General features: G+C 42.1%; 2 protein-coding genes across 2 annotated transcripts; both read left to right on the forward strand.

Annotated features, from left to right (window-relative positions):
• Positions 1-193: 193 nt before the first annotated feature.
• On the forward strand, positions 194-10,170 carry LOC118398569 (cyclin-C-like). Its single transcript, XM_035794055.2, has 12 exons — positions 194-409; positions 817-923; positions 5,527-5,611; positions 6,054-6,123; positions 6,299-6,350; positions 6,502-6,557; positions 7,478-7,513; positions 7,617-7,708; positions 7,793-7,860; positions 7,965-8,044; positions 8,134-8,252; positions 8,362-10,170. Exons 1-12 carry the CDS (start codon positions 378-380, stop codon positions 8,414-8,416), a joined length of 852 nt encoding a protein of 283 aa, XP_035649948.1. The 5' UTR covers positions 194-377; the 3' UTR covers positions 8,417-10,170.
• A 341-nt stretch (positions 10,171-10,511) lies between these two features.
• Positions 10,512-21,526, forward strand: LOC118398570 (failed axon connections homolog). The gene is made up of 6 exons (XM_035794056.2): positions 10,512-11,346; positions 13,450-13,585; positions 13,758-13,954; positions 14,220-14,437; positions 14,807-14,923; positions 17,280-21,526. Exons 1-6 carry the CDS (start codon positions 11,087-11,089, stop codon positions 17,564-17,566), a joined length of 1,215 nt encoding a protein of 404 aa, XP_035649949.1. The 5' UTR covers positions 10,512-11,086; the 3' UTR covers positions 17,567-21,526.
• Positions 21,527-23,414: the final 1,888 nt, after the last annotated feature.

A 23,414-nucleotide genomic window follows, 5' to 3' on the forward strand; every position in this document is an offset into this window, starting at 1 on the left:
AATTCAATTAAAATGTTTCTTTCTGTGGAGTGTGAATTCAAATTTAATTCATATGTAAGAATTTAATTGGAATCAAAGAGCAAGTTGCAACTCAATTCATAATCGATCCCAACCCTGATGGTTAGGCAACATCGATACTGTAACAATTGTATATTTACACGCCAAATTAGACAACAAGAGATGTGCGTTTCCCACCCATTTAGCAACCCAGACCCAGCTAAGTGGAACCCAAGCACATCACGCCCCAGTCGCCGTCAGAACAGCATTGAGTGTTGCACTGCACATTTATTAGCTGACCACTTTCTTCTCTATGTCCCGTATCATCTTTAAAAATAAAGACAATTTAAAATAACATTTTCTACCTCAACTCATAAGCCATGGCTGGGAACTTCTGGCAGAGCTCGCATTAGTAAGTATTCTGTACGAACGTGATGCATTAGGACTATGTATGGGAAAGAAACTCCATTGATTTGGGGCCTAGCTAGAGTTAGCAAGCTAGCTTGCTACCTAACTTCAGCTTGTCCGCCCACTCTAGTCTTATATTATGTCAGTGTTAGTGTACCGGACGAACATTTAGTGGTAATTTTTCTTAGTAGTAATTAGCTTGATATGAATGCTGAGGTTTATTTGTAGAGCCAGCTAAGTATTTTTGTGCCTCTAAGCGAGCTGGTTTGACAGCGTAGCCACACTGACATTTTTGTGTTTCTGTTTATTTCTGACGCACCGCTCTCAGATTTCCTATCAGCAGTTTTGTTGTTATGATACTGTGTGTATGAGAGGGCTCGTTGTGGTTGATTGTCTCCTCTATTTCACTAGTCTGCAGTGGGTCCTGGACAAGCAGGACCTGATGAAGGAGCGTCAGAAGGACATCAAGTTCATGTCTGAGGAAGACTACTGGAAACTGCAGATCTTCTTTGCCAATGGTATTTCATCAGACTCATATGCTATGATAATTCTGTGTGGTGGGAATGGTTTTACTGTTAGGGAAATGGTACAATGTCACAACATGAATTACCCTCAAATCTCATTTGACACTACTAGCAATAACCGGCAACAATGACCTATATTTACATTTGAGTCATTTAGCAGGAGCAATTAGGGTTAAGTGCCTTACTCAAGGGCACATGAACAGATTTTTCATCTCGTCTGCTCAAGGATTAGAACCAGCAACCTTTCAATTATGGGCCCAACGCTCTTAACCGCTAGGCTACCTCTTCATACACTACATGACCAAAAGCTTGTAGAACATCTCATTCCAAAATTATGGGCATTAATCTGTATTTTTGGACACCGTTTTTAAAATTGTATTATTATTTACACCTTTATTTAATATTTATTTAACTAGGCAAGTCAGTTAAGAACACATTCTTATTTTCAATGACGCCCTAGGAACGGTGGGTTAACTGCCTCGTTCAGGGGCAGAACGACAGATTTTCACCTTGTCAGCTCGGGGGATTCAATCTTGCAACCTTACAGTTAAATAGTCCAACGCTCTAATAACCACCTGATTACATTGCACTCCACGAGGAGCCTGCCTGTTACGAGAATGCAGTAAGCCAAGGTAAGTTGCTAGCTAGCATTAAACTTATCTTATAAAAAACAATCAATCAATCAATCATAATCACTAGTTAACTACACATGGTTGATATTACTAGTTTATCTAGCGTGTCCTGCGTTGCATATAATCGATGCGGTGCGTATCGTAGCTCCAATGTGTACCTAACCATAAACACCAATGCCTTTCTTAAAATCAATACACAGAAGTATATATTTTTAAACCTGCATATTTAGCTTAAAGAATTCCAGGTTAGCAGGCAATATTAACCAGGGGAAATTGTGTCACTTCTCTTGCGTTCATTGCACGCAGAGTCAGTGTATATGCAACAGTTTGGGCTGCCTAATTTGCCAGAATTTTACGTAATTATGACATAACATTGAAGGTTGTGCAATGTAACAGGAATATTTAGACTAATGGATGCCACCCCTTAGATAAAATATGGAACGGTTCTGTATTTAAATGAAAGAATAAACATCTTGTTTTCGAGATGATAGTTTCCAGATTCAACCATATTAATGACCTAAGGCTCGTATTTCTGTGTGTTATGTTATAACTAAGTCTATGATTTGATAGAGCAGTCTGACTCAGCGGTGGTAGGCAGCAGCAGGCTCGTAAGCATTCATTCAAACAGCACTTTTGTGCGTTTTGCCAGCAGGTCTTCGTTGTGCGTCAAGCATTGCGCTGTTTATGACTTCAAGCCTATCAACTCCCGAGATTAGGCTGGTGTAACCGATGTGAAATGGCTAGCTAGTTAGCGGGGTGCGTGTTAATAGCGTTTCAAACGTCACTCGCTCTGAGACTTGGAGTGGTTGTTCCCCTTGCTCTGCAGAGGTAACGCTGATTCGAGGGTGGCTGTGCTCGTTGTATTCCTGGTTCGAGCCCAGAGAGGAGCGAGGAGAGTGACGGAAGCTATACTGTTACACTGGCAATACCAAAGTGCCTATAAGAACATCTAATTGTCAAAGTTGAATGAAATACAAATGGTATAGAGAGAAATAGTCACATAATTCCTATAATAACTACAACCTAATACTTCCTACCTGGGAATATTGAAGACTCATGTTAAAAGGAACCACCAGCTTTCATATGTTCATATGTTCAGAGAAAGGAACTTAAACGTTAGCTTTCTTACATGGAACATATTGCACTTTTACTTTCTTCTCCAACACTTTGTTTTTGCGTTATTTAAACCAAATTGAACATGTTTCATTATTTATTTGAGGCCAAATTGATTTTATTGATGTATTATATTAAGTTAAAATAAGTGTTCATTCAGTATTGTTGTAAGTGTCATTATTACAAAAAAAAAAAAAAATGGCCGATTAATCTGTATAGGCTTTTTTTGGTCCTCCAATAATTGGTATCGGTATAGGCGGTGAAAAATCATAATCGGTCGACCTCTCGTTGGATTGCTGTGGGGACTCGCTTACATGCTTCCACAACAGCATTAGTGAGGTTGGGTACTGATGTTGTGTACTGATTAGGCCTGGATAGCAGTCGGCGTTCCTATTCTCATCCCCAAGGTGTTCTATGGGGTTGAGGTCAGGGCTCTGTGCAGGCCAGTCAAGTTCTTCCACACCGATCTCGACAAACCATTTATTATATGGATCTCGCTTTGTGCACGGGGGCATTGTCATGCTGAAACAAAGTTTGAAGCACAGAATCATCTAGAATGTCATTGTATGCTGTAACATTAAGATTTCCCTTCACTGGAACTAAGGTTCCTAGCCCGAACCATGAAAAACAGCCCCAGACCATTATTCCTCCTCCACCAAACTTTACAGTTTGCACTGTACATTCGTTGGACTGCCAAATGGTGAAGTGTGATTCATCACTCCAGAGAACAAGTTTCCTCTGCTCCAGAGTGTAATGGTGGCAAGCTTTGCACCACTCCAGCCAGCGCTTGGCATTGCGCATGGTGATCTTTAGGCTTGTGTGCGGCTGCTCGGCCATGGAAACTCATTTCATGAAGCTCCTGACAAACAGTACTGACGTTGCTTCCAGAGGCAGTTTGGAACTCGGTAGTGAGTGTTGCAATTGAAGACAGACAATTTTTACGAGCTTCAGCACTCAGCGGTCGTGTTCTGTGAGGTTTTGTGGCCTACCACTTTGTTGCTCCTGAAGGTTTCCACTTCACAATAACAGCACTTAAAGTTGTGGGCAGCTCTAGCAGGGCAGAAATTTGACAAACTGACTTGTTGGAAAGGTGTCATCTTATGACAGTGCCGCGTTGAACGTCACTGAGCTCTTCAGTATGGCCATCCTACTGCCAATGTTTGTCTATGGAGATTGCATGGCTGTGTGCTCGATTTTATACACCTGTCAGAAACGTGTGTGGCTGAAATAGCCGAATTCACTAATTTGAAGGAATGTCAACATACTTTTGTGTATACAGTGCATTCAGAAAGTATAAAGACCCCTTCACTTTTTACACATTTTGTTACGTTACAGCCTTATTCTAAAATGTATTAAATTGTTCTACATACAATACCACATAATGACTAAGCAAAAACAGGTTTTCGGAAATGTTTGCCAGTTTTTATAAAAAATGTACAAAACTGATGCCACATTGGCAGCGATTACAGCCTCAAGTCTTCTTGGGTATGATGCTACAAGCTTGGGAGTTTTCTCCCATTCTTCTCTGCAGATCCTCTCAAGCTCTGTCCAGTTGGATGGGGAGTGTCGTTGCCCAGCTATTTTCAGGTCTCTCCAGAGATGTTTGATCAGGTTCAAGTCCGGGCTCTGCCTGGGCCACTCAAGGACATTGAGTGAATTGTCCTGAGGCCTGCATGGTCTTGGCTGTGTGTTTAGGGTCATTGTCCTGTTGGAAGGTGAACCTTCACCCCAGTCTGAGGTCCTGAGCGCTCTGGAGTAGGTTTTCATCAAGGATCTTTCTGTACTTTGCTCCGTTCATCTTTCTCTCAATCCTGACTAGTCTCCCAGTCCCTGCCGCTGAAAACATCCCCACAGCATGATGCTGCCACCACCATGTTTCACCGTAGGGATGGTGCCAGGTTTCCTCCAGACGTGATGCTTTGCATTCAGGACAATTAGTTAAATCTTGGCTTCATCAGACCAGAGAATCTTGCTTCTCCTGGTCTGAGGTGCCTTTTGGCAAACTCCAAGTGGGCTGTCATGTGCCTTTTACTGAGGAGTGGCTTCAGTCTTGCAACTCTACCATAAAGGCCTGAGTGCTGCAGAGATGGTTGTCCTTCTGGAAGGTTCACCCATCTCCATGGAGGAACTGTGGAGCACTGTCAGAGTGACCATCGAGATCTTGGTCACCTCCCTGACCAAGGCCCTTCTCCCCCAATTGCTCAGTTTGGCCAGCTCTAGGAAATCTTGGTGGTTGCAAACTTATTTCATTTAAGAATGATGGAGGCCACTGTGTTCTTGGGGACCTTCAGTGCAGCAGACATTTTTTGGTACCATTCACCAAATCTGTGCCTTGACACAATCCTGTCTTGGAGTTCTATGGACAAATCTTTTGACCTAATGGCTTGGTTTTTGCTCTAACATGCACTGTCAACTGTGGGAACCTATATAGACAGGTGTGTGCCTTTCCAAATCATGTCCAATCAATTGAATTTACCACAGATGGACTCCAATTGTAGAAATGGCTCAAGGATTATCAATGGAAACAGGATGCACCTGAGCTCATAGCAAAGGGTCTGAATACCTATATAAATAAGGTATTTCTGTTTTTTTAATATATTTTTTTATACATTTTCTAAATAAATCTAAACCTGTTTTTGCTTTGTCATTGTGGGGTATTGTGTGTAGATTGATGAGGGAAATGTTTTATTTAATCTATTTTATAATAAGGCTGTAATGTAACAATGTGGATAAAGTCGAGGGGTCTGAATACTTTCCGAATGCACTGTACAGTGCCGTTTGTCTTGTAAGGTTGATGTTTGACGCAATTGAGGTTAGATGTGCTTTGTGTTCTACGTATTGTTCTGTTCCAGTGATCCAGGCACTGGGGGAACACCTGAAGCTCCGCCAGCAGGTCATTGCTACAGCAACCGTCTACTTCAAACGTTTCTATGCCAGGTGCTTATGCCATTTTCATAACAACAACACTGTGTTCTATTCATCAGCTAATTATAAATGGCACTAGGGGAGCATTGTATAATATCTACAGTGCCACCACATGCGCCTAACTATTTTGCTGTATGACCTGGAATTGTAATTTAGAAAAAAATCACCCAGATGATAATTGTTGGAATTATTATTTCACTGTACCGCAGCCCCTGAGTACCATGGAGAATACAATGAGCTCCGTTTTTCACCGTCACGCTTTCCCCATTACTACAAAGAAAACGACTTGTTACTTCAAATATGTTTAATTGTGCTCCTACATTTTTCAACTTAGGCGCATACATTTTTTATTTTTTTTAAACGGTCTCTGGAGCCCTGAGCTTTGGGCCTCTTCCAAATCTCTTTATATCTCTCCCCCTCTTTCTCTCTCTCTTTCTTATTTTTTCCTCTGCAGGTACTCCCTGAAGAGTATAGACCCAGTGCTCATGGCTCCTACATGTGTGTTCCTTGCCTCCAAAGTGGAGGTATATATGGCCTGATATCCCATTGCCTTTCCAGTTTTCATAGTCTGTGTGAGAGTAGGGATAGGGTTAACTGGTAGGGTTAACTGCTCTGTAACATAGTCTTTGATAGTGCAATTCACCCGCGTCCTACTCCATGACAGCATCCTCAAAGCCCTTCTGTTACTGTCTCTTCCAGGAATTCGGTGTTGTTTCAAACACTCGTCTGATCTCTGCAGCTACGTCTGTGTGTAAGTAAGGAGACACGAAGCGTTTCCATTTAGATATGATCTTATATTTAAGATGACAAATACACTCTTGCTGTGGTACAAAGGCTACATTCATTCTGATGGGTTGCGTTCATTTGATGTCAAATCTAACAAGTGTTTTTGTTTTGTACAGTAAAAACAAGATTTTCCTATGCCTTCCCAAAGGAGTTCCCTTACAGAATGAACCATGTACGTCTGACTTAACCTTGCTGTTGAAATCATTTAGGGTGTGCTGTATGAACAGTTCTTAGGCTAAACAATGTAGTATTTATTATGAAGTTAAATTATTGAATATAATTCATTATTGTAGCTAGATGTTACGATCATGTTGCATTGTGGTGGGACCTATCTCTGAGGCAACACACTCACTATATTGTGGAATATTTATACTTAAGCAATAAGGTGGTGTGGTATATGGCCAAAAAGGCTGTTCTTAAGTACGACACAACCGTGGTTTATTGGCCATATACCACAAACCCTGGAGTTGCCTTACTGCTATTATAAACTGGTTACCAATGTAATTAGAACAGTAAAAAGTAATGTTTAGTTATACCCGTGTTATACGGTCTGATATACCACGTCTTTCAGCCAAACAGCATTGAGTGCTCGAGCCACCCAGTTTATACACCAGCAAGAGTCCTATATGTTGTGTGTTGTAGTTAGGTATCAGTATGTTGGCGTCTACGGAGACGCCACATTCCACAACTAGTGTCCGCAAGCCTATGGCAAAACTCCCATCGCCATGGGAGGTGATTCTGACCGTGGTCGGTTGCGTCTCCTCACGGGGGCGTATCTATCGCTGTGGCGCTAAGTGGAATACGATTGCAGCGCCGGTTATTTATCTACCTATTCCACGGAGTTGCCAGGACCACGTTGGGGCTGTCCTAACACCTTGTAGAGACAATAATTGATTCTCTGGTGGTGTGGCGCAATGAAGGAGGTGATTATTCACACTGTAGGGGTTAGTTAGCAGAATGTTGTTATTCCCAGATAGTGGAAATATTCCCAGATACTTCCCAGATAATAGAGAAAAGGGATACAAGTTGAGACTATGACACTGATATATTTACTAAACTGAGTTTGCACTTCATTTGCTTTCCTCATTACAGGTATTAGAATGTGAGTTCTACCTACTAGAGCTCATGGTAAGTATAGAAGGTTTTTGTCTCTGTCACAATACATTCAATGCTAGATGCCATCCATTTGTTGGATGGATGGATTCATTAACTGATTTAATGCGTGTTCCAGGACTGCTGTTTGATAGTATACCACCCCTACAGACCCCTGCTGCAGTACGTGCAGGACATGGGGCAGGAGGACATGCTACTGCCATTGGCCTGGTATGTGTTTTTTTTTTCTTTGTTTGCGGGAGCATGTATTGATTTGATATGAGAATATTGAAGCACTGTCTTATTTCTCTACAGGAGAGTAGTGAATGACACGTATAGGACAGACCTCTGTTTACTCTACCCTCCCTTCATGATCGCACTAGGTAAGACACCCCCCCCCTGTCAGGCCTTTCACATTTCCTACTAGTAGATTCAGCTCAATAAAATATAGGTGAGGTGTTACACATTCTTCCCCCTGCATCCACAGCATGTCTGCATGTTGCCTGTGTGGTGCAGCAGAAAGACGCCAGGCAGTGGTTTGCTGAGCTCTCTGTCGACATGGAGAAGGTACGGCCACACAAAACAAATGGCATATTAATACATCAATCGGAGGGGAAAGCTGATTGTCTGTGCGGTAACGTATATGCTCTGCTCAGATCCTGGAGATCATCCGAGTCATCCTGAAGCTGTACGACCAGTGGAAGAATTTTGACGACAGGAAGGAAATGGCTGCAGTGCTCAACAAGATGCCTAAACCCAAGCCGCCTCCCAACAGGTACAGAGATCTATCCTAATCTCACCTTAGTGTTCCACCTATATACTGTTAACATGACCCATTCACTTCCTGTCTCAACTCACTGTTTTTTGTTTTGTTTGTGTACCAGTGACAATGACCAGAGCTCCAGTGGAAACCAGAATAACTCTTACATCCAGTCATAGGCAATGGGACGTCCACCTTGGCTCATATATGATAACTCATCAGATGGCCACAGGAATGCTGGCATTAGCCAATTGGCGGCAGCAGTCCTGTGTTTCCATCCCTCAACAGTTAAAGGGCGCGTTCCTGTGCCCAGGTGTTGCTAACGCATGGCAGATCTTAAAACTCCTGGATAGGTATTTTATGTATCAGCCAACCACATGTTATAGCAATATAGTGCCCGACCGGCACAGTTGACGGCTTCGCTAGCAACCATTGGTTGATGCATTCAACGTCTGAACAGGGGAACGCGACCAAAACCTTATGGACCTAGCTGTGAGAAAGTGGGGTGGGTGGGGGGGGACTGGGACTATGAGTTGTGATGATCCTGACTTCCTTGAAACACTCTCGGGGAACAATCATATAATATGGAGCTCCGTGGGGCCAGAGAATTTGATCATTAGTGATTGTGATGTGTGAGTGGCCCATTTGGCAGTGTCTTCATTCCTCAGGGAGAATAGTAGTCCTTTTTACTGGTATCGCTAAGATGATTGGACCCTGTACTGTTTGAGATGCGTTCTGAAAGGATGTAAGTCTGTTCGATTGGATGTCCTGTTATCTAAGGTCTACGTTGATTGGTTACAGAGCTTAGCAGGTGAAGTCATGGGGGAGAATGGAATTTCTGGGGGTATACCCACTAGATTCAAGTGTCTTCATTACCTGTTACATCTCCAGCCTTTGTAAATAGCTTCACTCATGTCTTTCATTTCATCGTTTGTGTTTTACTTGATTGGGCAAATTTGCTTGGGTAGAAATCATGAAATGTATTTGCTGTCTGCTTCAAGTAAAACTGCTCAAATGTGTTTACTATCATGATGTAATTAGCCTGCAACAAAAACGTTTTATTTTTTATTCTACTTTTTTTATGTGGAGAATTGTTAGGACCACATTTTTGGTGGGGAAGGCAGGTGGATTTTTAGCTGTGTGTTCTTGATTGCATATTGAATCAGTCCTACACAAGGGTCCAATGTTTTCTGTCTGCATGTACCACGTATTTAATCAAATTGAAGTGTCACAATACCTTTGTGTGCATATTTACTTGTAGATATTGATATATTTTCTGTACATTAATACAGTGGGAGTTGTGTGTGTGTGTGTGTGTGAGAGGTTGTTTCTCTTGGTTTCTGTGATATGTACATGTTCATCTGTGTCCAGAACTGGGTGCTTGAATGCCTTACAAAATAAGCTGTTTATCAAGGTAATAAGACTTACGAGCACACTGTCCTATTGCAGGGAAGTGATGTTTTTTGTTTGTTTTCGGGGGGGATATTTTAGTGGTCCCTTTGGGTGCATCCCAATAGTCTGAAGTGAATTCCTCTCCTTGTTATCGGTTGCTTCATATACACTGATGCGAAGTAAATCTAGATGAAATCAGGCTGTTTGTGGTTGTGCTCCATATTACTTTCACATACCGGCTGTTTGCAAGTCATGAAAGATAAAGAAGAGTGAGGATCCAGCTTTTAGACTATTGAGATACAACCTTTTTGCCTCAGAGTTCCCTTCCCCTTTACAGGCTCCATCATTTATCATATGTGTTTACTTGACTGACTGGGATTAGCCTACTAATGTTTTCCCCCTGTCTCTATAGAAACACAACATGAAAATGTGTGGTTTGTCAAGTATTGGCTATTACTTGAACTGTATTTCTTTTTGAAAATCTATTGTGGTAATAAAATGAATATTGCAGTAACCAAATGGGTTGATGCAGCTATAGCTCCTTCTTTGCACGACTGAATGTGTTATATTATTTGTGTTTCAGGGGCATTCAGCTGTTGCCTGACGCATGACCATCCTGACCGACCCGTTCTCGTTTCGCTTCACTTCACTCAAAATATTCAAATCAATGTTTATTGGTCGGTACACATATTTGCAGATATTATCGTGGGTGCAGCGTAATGCTTTTGTTTCTAGCTCCAAAAGTGAAGTAATGCAAAACAATACAGACATAATCCCAAAATAAATACATCCATTAATCGGTAAAGCGAAAACGAGTATAAACTCGCGAGACTTCAGGATGGTTTTAGGTCTACGATACGAGGCTAACTCAGTTGTATAGGCCACCACGTATAGCTCTACATTCTAGTGTTGCCTGGATTTAATTTTGTAATGGTCTAAAAGTTTCTAGAACTACTGATCATCTTGCAACAAATAAGTCATAGGCTACACCACCATACAATAGTTAGGCCTATATGACTTTAGTGCGATATGTAGTGCAAAGGAGAGTTAATGTAGAGTCGTTACGTGTTAGTGTTACCAAAGCTGCAAAGCAGACATGTATATTATAAAGTTTATGGAACGGTTATTTTTTTAAAGTAGCCTATGCAATTGGCCTACATTGAAGATGCTAGGAAATTGAGTAGCCTATGCTATTGCCCAGCTGATCGCAAAAACAGAGTTTCAAAGGTACAGCTATCGTGACGTCACTTATCCGCGGCAGAGTGAGAGAGCCGCGACGATCCGCTGCGGAGGATACCGACCCCGAAGCGGGGACGGGACAACCGCCAGGCGAGATGGCCCCTATCCCTTTCTTCCTTGCATCCCGCATCGCAACGACCCCTTTGCACGCATGAAGCCCCCGTTGATGAAGCCAAAACCGGCCAAAGCAAGGCAGAAAAAGGCCACTGAGAGAAAGAATGTACTGGCGCGTCGGGTTCGCCTGGACGCGATCGTTTGTGGTTGATCTTGGACGGAACCAGAGCTTCTCCTTCGGCTTGTGCGGCTCCAATGAGCAGCTCTCGTTGTATGGGTACATCATCGCCTACCCTCTGCAGGACTACGGCGGGATCATGCCGCTCCTTGGGTCAGACTCGTGGTGGCGGAAAACGCTCTATCTGACCGGGGGCGCTCTGCTTGCCGCCGCTGCCTATCTACTGCACGAGCTGCTCGCCATCAGGTAGGCTTCCAAAATGAATGCAGCCTAACGGCCCGTACCGCTTGAAGGAGATTCCTTGTTTGTCGCGTTATGGAAAGAAAATACATTAACCAATGAATCACGCAAATGTTATGCCTCTTCGTATTCCAGTGATTGTGGCTATTAGGACTAGATGTCAAATTAAAACCATCCATTGATTTGTTCATGTAGCGTGAAGCCTGGTATTTGAGATATTTGTGTGTACATATAATAAGATAATTTTCATTGCTGCAAAGGTTGACTCTTATTTATTTACGATTTCTCAAGGGCATGGGATGACCGGGCATGTGATATTGGCTAGATGGTTGTACCCAAGCCAAACATGTCTTCTCGTTTTCTGTCGAGTCGAGTCTTGCAGTATAGAAAAACATTGCGGTTGTGATAGAATGACCTTTACTAACCTCGCACTTGAGAGAAGTATACAGCTAAAAGCCAGGCCCGGATATGTATTAGCTAACAGGAATTGACCATCTGTGACCGAAAACTGCAGCTTCGCAGTAGAATCCCTAGATTCTATCTGAAATAATGTCTGGGGGAATTGAGTTTGGTCGCTGCGGTCCTTAAAAAAAACATCTCGGGTTACCTGCAACGATAACCCCATGGCCAACTCAGCTAGATAAACACACTTACAGAGATGGATGCGGGATTCGAGTTGAATTGACTTCACACTACACCAATAGGAATCATTGTGGCCTAAAGCTTGTTGTTGTATTACACAGAAGGGCATTTTGATTGACTGTCTTGTTTTTTTAATATATATTTTTTATTATTATTATTATTTTACATGTGGCTAGCACTGTGTGTGTTTTCTCATAGCTCTCCTTTTTTGCTCCGCCTGTACTCTATCTTAGAGACCCATTTTAAATCGATTTCTAAGTAGTTACTGTCTCATTTACTTTCCCTGTGTCATTACACCGAAGTGCTTTGCATTCTATAGATAACTGGATCAATACGTTTGTTTTTTGATGTTTGTGGGCATTTCAGCACCACTGCTAAATGGACAGCTCCTCAGTATTTCAGAACATGCGGTCCTAGTGTTTCAGCGCCTTCAAAGAAGTAGGCTACATGTAAACAACTCCCTTTAAACTTTTTTTCATTTAATAAGGCCCCTATTTGTGACTATGTTGGTCAGTACGAACGTGTAATAGGATCAGCTACAGTGACCATGATAATGTATTGCAATATTTCACTTGGTTGTGTCCTACTCGTTTTGACATTGTAGCGTCCCGGTGGCAATGGCGCCCATGCCCGAGGAAAGTTTCAGCATGGGTATTGTGCAAAGCTCTCTATGATAGATAGCTGTAAAACGGGATCTACTGTAGCACCTGAGATTGTTGTGTAAGATCTAAGAACATTTCCTTGATTATTTTCAAAGTACAATTTGATTATTAGCCTATAATCGACTCCAGATATATGTAAAAGCGTGGAAGTGTCATGGGTGCACTATAGCCTACTAGGGGATCCAGATATTCAGAGATTTTAAAATAATGTACAGTGTGTTTGAATTGGGACATCATTTGCAGTCATTTATTATGAGGATGGCCTTGCTACTTCGGAGTTGAGGGTTTGATTCCCACACATTTATTTTTTGATTTTCAATTGGTAGTTGCAGTCTTGAACTATCTCCCGTATGGACTCGGGAAGGGTAAAGTTCGAGAGCCATGTGTCCTCCAAAACACGACCCGCCAAGCCGCACTGCTCGCTTAACCCGGAAGCCAGCCGCACCAATGTGTCGTAGGAAATACCATACAGCTGGCGACCAAAGACAGCGTGTATGTGCCCGGCCTGCCACAAGGAGTTGCGCGATGGGACAAGGACATCCCAGCTGGCCAAACCCTCCCCTAACCCAGACGACGCTGGGCCAGTTGCCTCATGGGTGTCGCAGTAGCGACACATCCCAGGATCGAACCCGGGTCTGTAGTGTCGCCTCTAACCCTGTGATGTAGTGCCTTTGACCGCTGCGCCACTCGGGAGGCCTGCACACATATTTAATGAATATATGCACTAACTGTAAGTTGCTTTCAATAAAATGTATAGGAATGAGTGTTTAGAATGTGGAGCTCAAACTGCCTTGCTGGTTCATAGGAAAGAACAGGAGCTGAACTCTAAAGATACCATCATCCTCCACCAGTTCTCCAGGCCAAAGTGTGGTGTCCCATCTCTCTCCCCCTTCTGCCTCAAGATAGAGACCTACCTGCGCATGGTGGACCTGCCCTACCAGGTGTGTGTGTGTGTGTTTGCGTGTGAGAGAGAGAAAGAGAGAGTGATGTTTGGGTTGGTGCGTAGTTGAATTATTTGATGTAACTAACATTGTGTCATTTTCTATTGAAGAGTAACAGACCATTGAAATTCCTTCTTCCTCTTTCCTTTCTCTCTCTCCCTCTGTCATGCAGAACTACTTTGATGGGAAGCTGTCTCCCCAGGGGAAGATGCCATGGATAGAGTACAACCAGGAGCAGGTGTCTGGTACAGAGTTTATCATCGACTTCCTGGAGGAGAAGCTGGGCGTGAGCCTCAACAAGAACCTCAGTCCCCCGGAGAAGGCTGTGTCCCAGGCTGTCACCAAGATGGTGGAGGAACACTTCTACTGGTGAGACACTTCCTGACACTACAGCAAGACATCCACTAGATGCTGCTCTGTTGGGAGACCTAATTTATTTGATACTGAGGGATAGGATGATAAACTAGTGATTGTGATTGGGTCGCAAAACATTACATCTGTCCCTTGAAACTCACAACCCTGGTGTTGCAAACTCCATGCTCCAACCAACTGTGCCATCGGGACCACACTTTATCAGCGTATGGATTTGAGATACTGTTGACCTAACGAACATCACGTCTGTGTGTGATGACAGGACCATAGCGTACTGTCAGTGGGTGGACAACCTGGAGGAGACCCAGAAGATGCTGGCAGTGAGTGGGCCACTGAGTGACCTACTCAAGTGGATCCTGAGTCGCCTGACTGGCAGCATCGTGAAGAGGGAGATGTACGGTCACGGGATTGGACGATTCACCAGGGAGGAGGTCTACGCTCTAATGGAGAAGGACATGCGGACGCTGGCCACCCTACTTGGTAGGGTGAGGGTATACTGTAGATAATCATTAAAATCACAATCCTACAGATCATCATCCCCATCTCATTTCACAAGGTACAGTCTGCAGCCTTACAAGCCTTGTAAATCTCATAACTATGGCTAAGGCCAGCTGTAGGTTCCGTTGTGGTTTAATTAACTTACTTGGGTTTACAGTACTATGGCCAGTTTCAAGTGCTTAAAGGAGCATCCCTTTTATAACAAGGTACATTGTACAATTCTGTCCTCTTCTGGAGAAAGTAGGATACTACACCATGAGGACTAATTTCCAGTCAAAATTTTACCCCCATGACCCTTGTTTCCATACAACATTCTTCTCGCCCCCTGATTCTTGGTGTTTTTCTGGGTAGGTGATAAGAAGTACCTGATGGGTCCTAAGCTGTCTATGGTGGATGCCACTGTGTTCAGCCATCTAGCCCCTGCCATGTGGACCCTGCCGGGCACAAGGCCAGAGCAACTCATCAAAGGTGAGTTTCACCAACAAGCCACATTACTCCCCAGAAAGGGCCTACATGGATTCCAAAAAATAAATAAATAGCAAGTTAGGGCAACAGTGAGGGAAATCACCCTACTTAAAAAGAAAGATAAGGAACCATTGTCATGCAGATCTTACCGCCCAATATTCCTCTTGAATGTGGATTACAAAATCATTGCTAAAGTATTGGCTTTCCGCATACAAACAGTAATACAAAAGTTGATTCACTCAGATCAAACAATCTCTGCCATTTTTTCAATATAATCCGTCATACTAAAAACTTGAATGTTCCAAAAGTGTCAGTATCATTAGATGCTGAAAAAGCATTAGATAGGTTGGGATGGGCATATTTGTTGGCTGTCTTTAAAGTGTTTTGTTTTGGTCCGGTATTTATCTCCTGGATTGAGCTATTGTACAAATCCCCCAAAGCAGCGTGACAGGGATGACCTTTGTCTAGTTATTTATTTTCTTTAGCCACAGAACCCCTAGCATGAATTTGAACTCATGGCTCAATCCAGGGAATAGAGATTGGTGGAGATCAACAGGTGATATCATTGTATGTAGATTACATTTGACTTTATTTATCTAAACCACAACATTCTCTGTCATTTATTTTGACTTCTGTTAGACACGTGGTGCTGTATCAGGATTCAAAGCGAATTGGGAGACAATTGAAATAATGCCCATTTCAAAGTATGAGTTCTCAAGCTTAGAAAGTACATTTTAAAATGAACAAAGACGCATATGACATACCTAGATGTACTGATACCATGCAATCAGGAGGAGGCCTATAAAATCAAATATTTTATTTTACTAGATAAGATTGAGTCCAATGTTCAGAGACTGAGATCTCTCTCTATTTCTATGTTAGGTAGGGTCAACATAATCCAAAATGAATATATTACCATGGTTGATGTATTTCAGGTCCTACCATTTTCAATTCCATGCAACTTTTTAAATAAAATACATGGCCTGCTCTCCAACTTTATTTGAAATGGAAAGACCTCAAGAGTCAAATTGACTGTTTTACACTTACCCTATGCAGCTGGAGGTCTTGGACTACCTCATATGAAAATGCATTACTGGGCTGCACACCTGCGTTCACTTAACAATGGACAGCAGACTATCCTGTGCATGGAGGAGTATCAAAGCCATAAATGTAATACCTTAAGGATCTAAAATATATTCACTACTTCGGGTCCAAGGAAAAAACGGACACATCCAATGATTCTCCATTCAAAGACCCAATATTGCCAGGCGCCTTTATTTGGAACAACCTCCCGTGTTTAATGACAACACCTTTAAATCCCGGTTCCAAAGTGGCATCATGCATTTTGAACCTGTGTACTATGATGGATCTCTACTGTCTTTCAATCAACTGCAAGACAGATTTGGATTATCCAAGGCCGATTTCTTTAACTTCTTACAGAATAAATCGTATTCTGAAATCGTATTCAATTGCGTCAACAGAATCTGGATGTACCTAAGGCATCTAGAATAGACAAAATACTGAAAGAAGCTCATATGCCAAAGAAGTTGATTTGCCAAGTTATGTGAAGGGTTGATTTCAAACTCTATATCTAAAGGATGAAATTGAGGAGAACCCTTGGTCACAGATATGTGCACATGCTAAAACCTGCTCCTACAACCTAAGACATAAACTACTGCAATTTAAGATAATTCATAGGACTTACTACACTCCTGCCATAATGAATATAATGCACCCAGAAATGTCACATCTCTGTTGGATATGGAAAAAGCACAAAGGAACCCTATTACCTATGCTGTGGTCTTCTGATAAAGTGATACCATTTTGGGATAATGTATGTTCTATCATTTCATTGTGTCTATGAATGTATATCCATCTATCTCTACGATTATGTCTGTTGGGAAATGTAAATATTGATGATCAATATCAGAGAAAGTGTTGTGATCTATGTCTAATTGCTGCAGAAAAGTGGAACCATCAATTGGAAGGCCTCATATTTACCCTCAATAACAAAGTGGAGGACTGAACAATGTAGCTACATAACGTTGGATTTTGTATATTATAATTATTTTTTTTTTAAACAGAAGTGTTTAAGGAAATTTGGAAATCATATGTTGATCACCTTGGGGAATGTGTTGTATAGTGGACGTTTTGTTTTTGTGTTGTTTGTGCGGTGATGTGGAAAGACACAAAATAACAAATTGTCGAATGTAAAAAAAAAAACGGTAAAAAAACAGCAATCAGACTGGAATAGACTCCATCTTTATTGAATATAACACACCACATTTTGACCCATTCTCAGCTGAGCTTGTTGACCTTTGCCTTTGTGTTGACCTTTGACCCACCCTATCCGCTCCAGGCGAGCTGATTAACCTGGCCATTTACTGTGAGAGGATCCGCCGGCGCTTCTGGCCCGAGTGGTTCGTTGATCTGGAGGATTTCTGTTACGATGACACCACAGAGGACGACGACTCCCCGTCCAAACTCCAGGACCTGGGGCTCTACTCCCGTACAGACACCTTCCAGGACGAGGCCAGCCCTCCTCACACACACACAATCTCACCAGGCAGTGACCTCACGGGCCACTCGCTCTGCGACTCGGACATGGACACAGAGTGCTCTGAGATGGAGCAGCTCAAGTGTTGACTGCCCTATGTCACACACAAGACACACACACACCGCCTGGATGGGTCTCGTGCCCCCCCCCTCCCCCCAAACACAACGCCCTGTACCTGTTGAGCAGGGAATAATTACTGGGGTGCATTTCTGTTGCCAGAGGCTGTTGTTTGTGTTAATGAGTGATGGATTCAGAGATTCTACACACACAATGGACTGCAGGAAATGAAAGCCTGAATATAGATAAAGGAATAGAGATAGAGAAGTGGAGAAAAAAAACTGAGTAAAATAGGAATAGAGAGAAAAACAGCCAAAGAGTGATAGAAAGAGGTAAAGATAAACCGATGGAGAAAAGCGTTGAGAAAAAAGAAAGATCAGGAGTTAATGACGCCATCGCTGAGAAACTCCTCTACCTGGGTGACATCAACGCCTGTTGCCCAGTTTTGCATTGTCGAGTTGTTGTTACCACGGCAACAACGTGGTGTGTGTTACCTGTGTCCCCCAATTTGAGATGCATTGTGTGTTTGACGTACTGACCCCGTGACTTATTATATTGATATGTCAGACACTGTTCAGACAAGATGCAGATGAGTGCAGTTCCATATAAATATGTCATCAGATCCCAAATCTGATTTAATATGAGTATATATAGTATAGATAGCCTGCTAATTACATATATGATCCCAATGTCATATAATGCAAATATGTGGTTCTCCCATACAACATCTCAGTGCTTGTTAAATATGACCAAACTACCTGGTGACCCCCAACTGACACTTTTCATCTGCAGTCAGGCCATTGAATATTTCCTCAATCCTTTTTGGAATTGTCTGATGTTATGCAGGAGTTGCAGATACTGTAGATTGGGGACATCTCAAAAGTCTAAAGTGGCTTCCTTTCCTCATCTCCTCTCTATAATCTGCACAGATCTGAAAACATTGGATAGGTGAAAGCAATATGGTGGATGCCTATTTGTCCAATTCTTCTTCCACTTGTCCAATTCTTCTTACACTTGTCCAATTCTTTCATAGCAGATGAAGAAAAGAAGAGGAGGAGAGGGAACTACTGGAGATCCTTAGTTGTGTGTACTTTTAGCCATTGAGGGTGGATGAAACAATCATGTAGAAATAGACTAGATAGACATGGAGTTGCATGGCTGATAGGTGCCAATGAAAATCACACTTTATCCTGCTGGTTATCTGTTATCTACGTTTCTACGCTGGCCTGTCTTAATGTTTACTGTGATGCAGTGTGTCTGTGCATATGTGTGTACCTCAGGCCAGAGAAAGAGCACAAATATGCAGAAGATGAAAAGAACACTAAGGCTTTTGCTCAGCATCTCAGTTTTCATCACATATAGCTGGTCTGTCCACCCCCCTTTAAGAATGAATCTTATCTAGAAATAGAAGGAAGAGAATGGTCATTGTTGCTTTAAGCATCAATTCACTCTGTGCTAAGTATGAAACCACTACTATAATCCGCAGTTTTGGTTGCTAGTCTTACTTAATAGTAGGCTGTGTGAAACAGTGAAACAGTCTATTCTAATTAGCCTATTTCTGGTGTGTGCGTGTGCGTGTGTGTGTGTGTGTGGGGCGTAGAGTCATCGTACGTCATGTGTTGATTTCGAGGCATACAACGTACAGGCATTCAGGCTGGGTGTTCACAGCTGAGCGTGCACAGTAGTGTACATATATAGATACAGATACAGATAAAGATACACATAGTTACACATATAGACAAAGACACAGATACAGACAGAGATACAGATATAGACACAGTTACAGATACGGACACAGATACAGATACGGACACAGATACAGACAAAGATACAGATATAGACACAATTACAGATACGGACACATATAGATATAGACACAGTTACAGATATAGACACAGATACAGATACGTACACAGATACAGATATAGACACAGTTACAGATACGTACACAGATACAGATATAGACACAGTTACAGATATAGACAAAGACACAGATACATATATAGACAAAGACACAGATACATATATAGACAAAGACACAGATACATATATAGACAAAGACACAGATTAAAGATATAGACACAGATACAGATACAACCACAAACACAGACACAGATACTGATACAAATATAGACACAGATACGGACACAGATACATATATAGACAAAGACACAGATACAGATACGGACACAGATTAAAGATATAGATACAGATACTGATAGATACTGATACAGCCACAGTTACATATAGATACAGTAACAAACACAGATACATGTACATATACAGATACTGATAGATACATATACAGCCACAGTTACAGATAGATACAGTAACAAACACAGATACATGTACATATACAGATACTGATAGATACATATACAGCCACAGTTACAGATAGATACAGTAACAAACACAGATACATGTACATATACAGATACTGATAGATACATATACAGCCACAGTTACAGATAGATACAGTAACAAACACAGATACATGTACATACACAGATATTGATAGATACACATGGCCACATTAGACGTTACAGGGATCTCAACTTGGCAAGGCTCTCAACTTGTCTAATGGCAGCAGAGAATAGTCGTGAAGTAGTGTGGCTAGATCGGGTTCTCTAAGGAGGGAGGAGCGGTTAGTAATGCAAAGATGACAATACTGATTGTAATGGTAACGATGGTGATGCTGATGATGATTAAGATCCTCTACAAACCTTATTGCAACTTTAATTCTCCTGCACAATGAAAGTGTCGCCACATCTGAGTACAAAACAGAGTCCGCCTCCATATGGGGTACCATGGTGTGAATTTACACAGTGATACACAAGCCTTTGTGTATAGATGATGTATACCAGTCTGTCACTGTCTGTGTCACTCCCTATAGCCTGTCTGCATGTTTCTTGCCTTCACTTATAAGAGCCAGGGGAGAGACACAGCCTTGGTGTTGGCCGCTTAAGCCAGTGCCAACATATTATTTATGTATTTATATGTAGTCTATTTATTTTCTATTTATTTGTTTTCTATTTGTTTTGTGTATTTATGGAGGGGAGGGGATGTTATGAGGCATTATTTTTGCACTAATGTAATGTAGCTATTTATTTTCTTATATATTTTTGTACGTTTGTTCTAATACTGCCAATTAGGTTTTTTGTTTTTTGTCCTTTGTTCAGATTCTCTCCTATTTGAACACGGTAATGAGTTGTGTGTCGTTGTACGTCTATGTTGTGTGCAGTTGTCTTATTCTACTGGAACTGGGTTGCCATTGGTTTGTCAAAACTATGATGTAATCTCAATTTCATTTCAACCGTGGAATCGTGACATGTTAAAATAATGTTTGATGATTATGATTTGTTCCAGTAGACGTGTCAAACCCCTACTACCAATGGGCATGCTTAATGATGTCCCTTATCTAGTACACATCTATTCTCAAAACAAACCAAAAAATGATTGTGTCATCCTCATCCTACCATACCTCATCGCTTAGCTTTGTGCCAAGTGGAACGTTACCATTGACATAGGCTTTCCAGGGTCCTCTTTAGGATACTAGATAGAAGTTGCCCATGGTCACATATCTTGGATCAGCTGTCCCTTCTCTAATCTATACCTTAACCATGAGGGCCATGCAAAACTGACCTTAGATCAGTGTCTATGGCCAACTTTGTTCCACTCCGTTACAGATAGCAAAGGTCAGGGGTCAGAGTTCAGTCCTATTGTTTCACTTCCTTGTTGAGATCTGTGCTATTAGACTACTAGAGCGATGTTACATAGTCAGTCTGTATTGTGTGTGCTGAAAAATGTGTGGACTCTCATAGTGTATACTGGATATAGGTGAGAAAAAAAGAAAATGTGTATATGAGCTAAAAGAAAAACTCTGTAACATAATAGATAAGAACTTCCTATGAATGTATTACCACTAGAGATGAGTGGCTGTATGAAAAATAATTACTCATAATATTTCATTAAATATAGCTGTGTTCATTTTACCATGCGTGATTTTAAAAAGAAAATGTAACCTGTGTTTTGTTTTCTATTGTGTTTTACCTGTGTTTTTATTTTATTTTACTGTGGTTACCTGTGTTTTAGTTTTTGTGTTTTTGTTTCTATTGTGTTTTACCTCTGCATGATAGACAGAGTTAGCAATCCTAGGTCTGCTATCAGTACTATACTGTCTGACTTTCTTTCTCTCTGTCCCTCTCTCTCTCTGTCTCTCTCTCTCTCCCCCCCTCTCTGTTGGTCTCTCTCTGTCTCTCTTTGCCCCTCTCTCTCTCTTTCTTTTTCTCTCTCTCTCTTTCTTTTTCTCTCTCTCTCTCTTTCTTTTTTTCTCTCTCTCTCTCTCTCTCTCTCTCTCTCTCTCTCTCTCTCTCTCTCTCTCTCTCTCTCTCTCTCTCTCTCAGTGTTCAGCATCTAGGGCTCAACGTCATACAACTCCATAGGTCCCCTAGACATATCTTATCATCATTTACTGTGATATACTGTGAGTATATCAATTTGTGTTATCACCCGCACATCTGTCTCAGTGTCCCTCTTAGTGTGCTAAGACAATACTAAGCCAAGCCAACAATATGAGAGGATTAGCCTGGTTGCCCATTTCTTTGTGGAGAGGGGGGTGCATGAGAGAAGGGTCTAAAACGGAGTGGGGAAAGACTGGGGGGTGATGGGAAAGACTGACATAGACAGGGAGAAAGGTAAAGACAGAGAGACAGACAAACAGAAAGGTAAAGACAGAGAATAAGAGCTAAAGAATACGATTTGGAGGACTTTGGCTCATTTTCAGTCTGTGGCCGTATTGTGATTGAAATCCGTTAAGGGTCTCTCCATACAGACAGTGGGTAGCTCTCCTCTCTCATGCCTTGCCTCACTCTGTTTTGAAATGGGAAATCCAGTTCAGACAATGGCACTGGAGCAGCATCCTATTATTATAAAGCTCTGGTGAGTCAGAGATGGCAGACTACAGTGCTGGAGCCGGCGGCAGAGGACTCAGTGTGTGTGTGTGTGCGTGTGTGTGCGTGTGTGTGTGTGTGTGTGTGTGTGTGTGTGTGTGTGTGTGTGTGTGTGTGTGTGTGTGTGTGTGTGTGTGTGTGTGTGTGTGTGTGTGTGTGTGTGTGTGTGTGTGTGTGTGTGTGTGTGTAATGACATGAATAATGCAGAGAGTGCCTGTAGGAGCTTGAGGGCCGGGAGCAGGGCAGATGGTCGCCTGCTGATAGGACAGAATCGAGGCAGCAGGGTCCTCCAGAGAGCTGGGTTTACACACACACACTCACTCTCTCATTCCCCCTCTCTCTCCCACACACATAAATGGTGTTTTCTCTCTTTTTTATTTCCCTTTCTGTCTATTTCCTTTAAACACACACACACTTCTCTTTTCACTCTCTTTCTTGTGAACGCATGCATACAAACAGTATGGCCATATTCTGCACAACTGAAATACTGTATATTTCATAATGAACTATGCTGTGTGTGAAGACAGGAGGCTGCATTGCCCTTACTGTAACTTTAGTGTAGAGATCCCTGCAAACTGACATATATGTCCTATTGCCAATATCAAGGATCTGTTTATCCTCGCTGAGGGCAGTCTCTCTTTCTCTCTCTCTCTCTCTCTCTCTCTCTCTCTCTCTCTCTCTCTCTCTCTCGCTCTTTCTCTCGTTCTCTCTCTCTCTCTCTCCCTCTCTCTCTCGCTCTTTCTCTCGTGCTCTCTCTCTCTCTCTCTCTCTCTCTCTCTCTCTCTCTCTCTCTCTCTCTCTCTCTCTCTCTCTCTCTCTCTCTCTCTCTCTCTCTCTTCTCTCTCTCTCAGTTCGATACAGGGTTTCTTCGACTGCAGATGACTTTGTATTAGATTATTACAAGGATATAAAAAGGAGAGTGAGCCAGAAG

The sequence above is a fragment of the Oncorhynchus keta genome, chromosome 19 (assembly GCF_023373465.1).
Source record: "Oncorhynchus keta strain PuntledgeMale-10-30-2019 chromosome 19, Oket_V2, whole genome shotgun sequence".
Taxonomy (NCBI): domain Eukaryota; kingdom Metazoa; phylum Chordata; class Actinopteri; order Salmoniformes; family Salmonidae; genus Oncorhynchus; species Oncorhynchus keta.

Bases quoted from the DNA above. Each gene is read 5' to 3' on its own strand.
- LOC118398570 (XM_035794056.2), top strand. From the start codon at position 11,087: ATGTACTGGCGCGTCGGGTTCGCCTGGACGCGATCGTTTGTGGTTGAT. The intron at 11,347-13,449 runs GTAGGCTTCCAA...GCTGGTTCATAG, and splicing joins CACGAGCTGCTCGCCATCAG to GAAAGAACAGGAGCTGAACT. The intron at 13,955-14,219 runs GTGAGACACTTC...GTGTGATGACAG, and splicing joins GTGGAGGAACACTTCTACTG to GACCATAGCGTACTGTCAGT.
- LOC118398569 (XM_035794055.2), top strand. From the start codon at position 378: ATGGCTGGGAACTTCTGGCAGAGCTCGCATTA. The intron at 7,514-7,616 runs GTAAGTATAGAA...TGCGTGTTCCAG, and splicing joins TCTACCTACTAGAGCTCATG to GACTGCTGTTTGATAGTATA. The intron at 7,861-7,964 runs GTAAGACACCCC...CTGCATCCACAG, and splicing joins TCCCTTCATGATCGCACTAG to CATGTCTGCATGTTGCCTGT.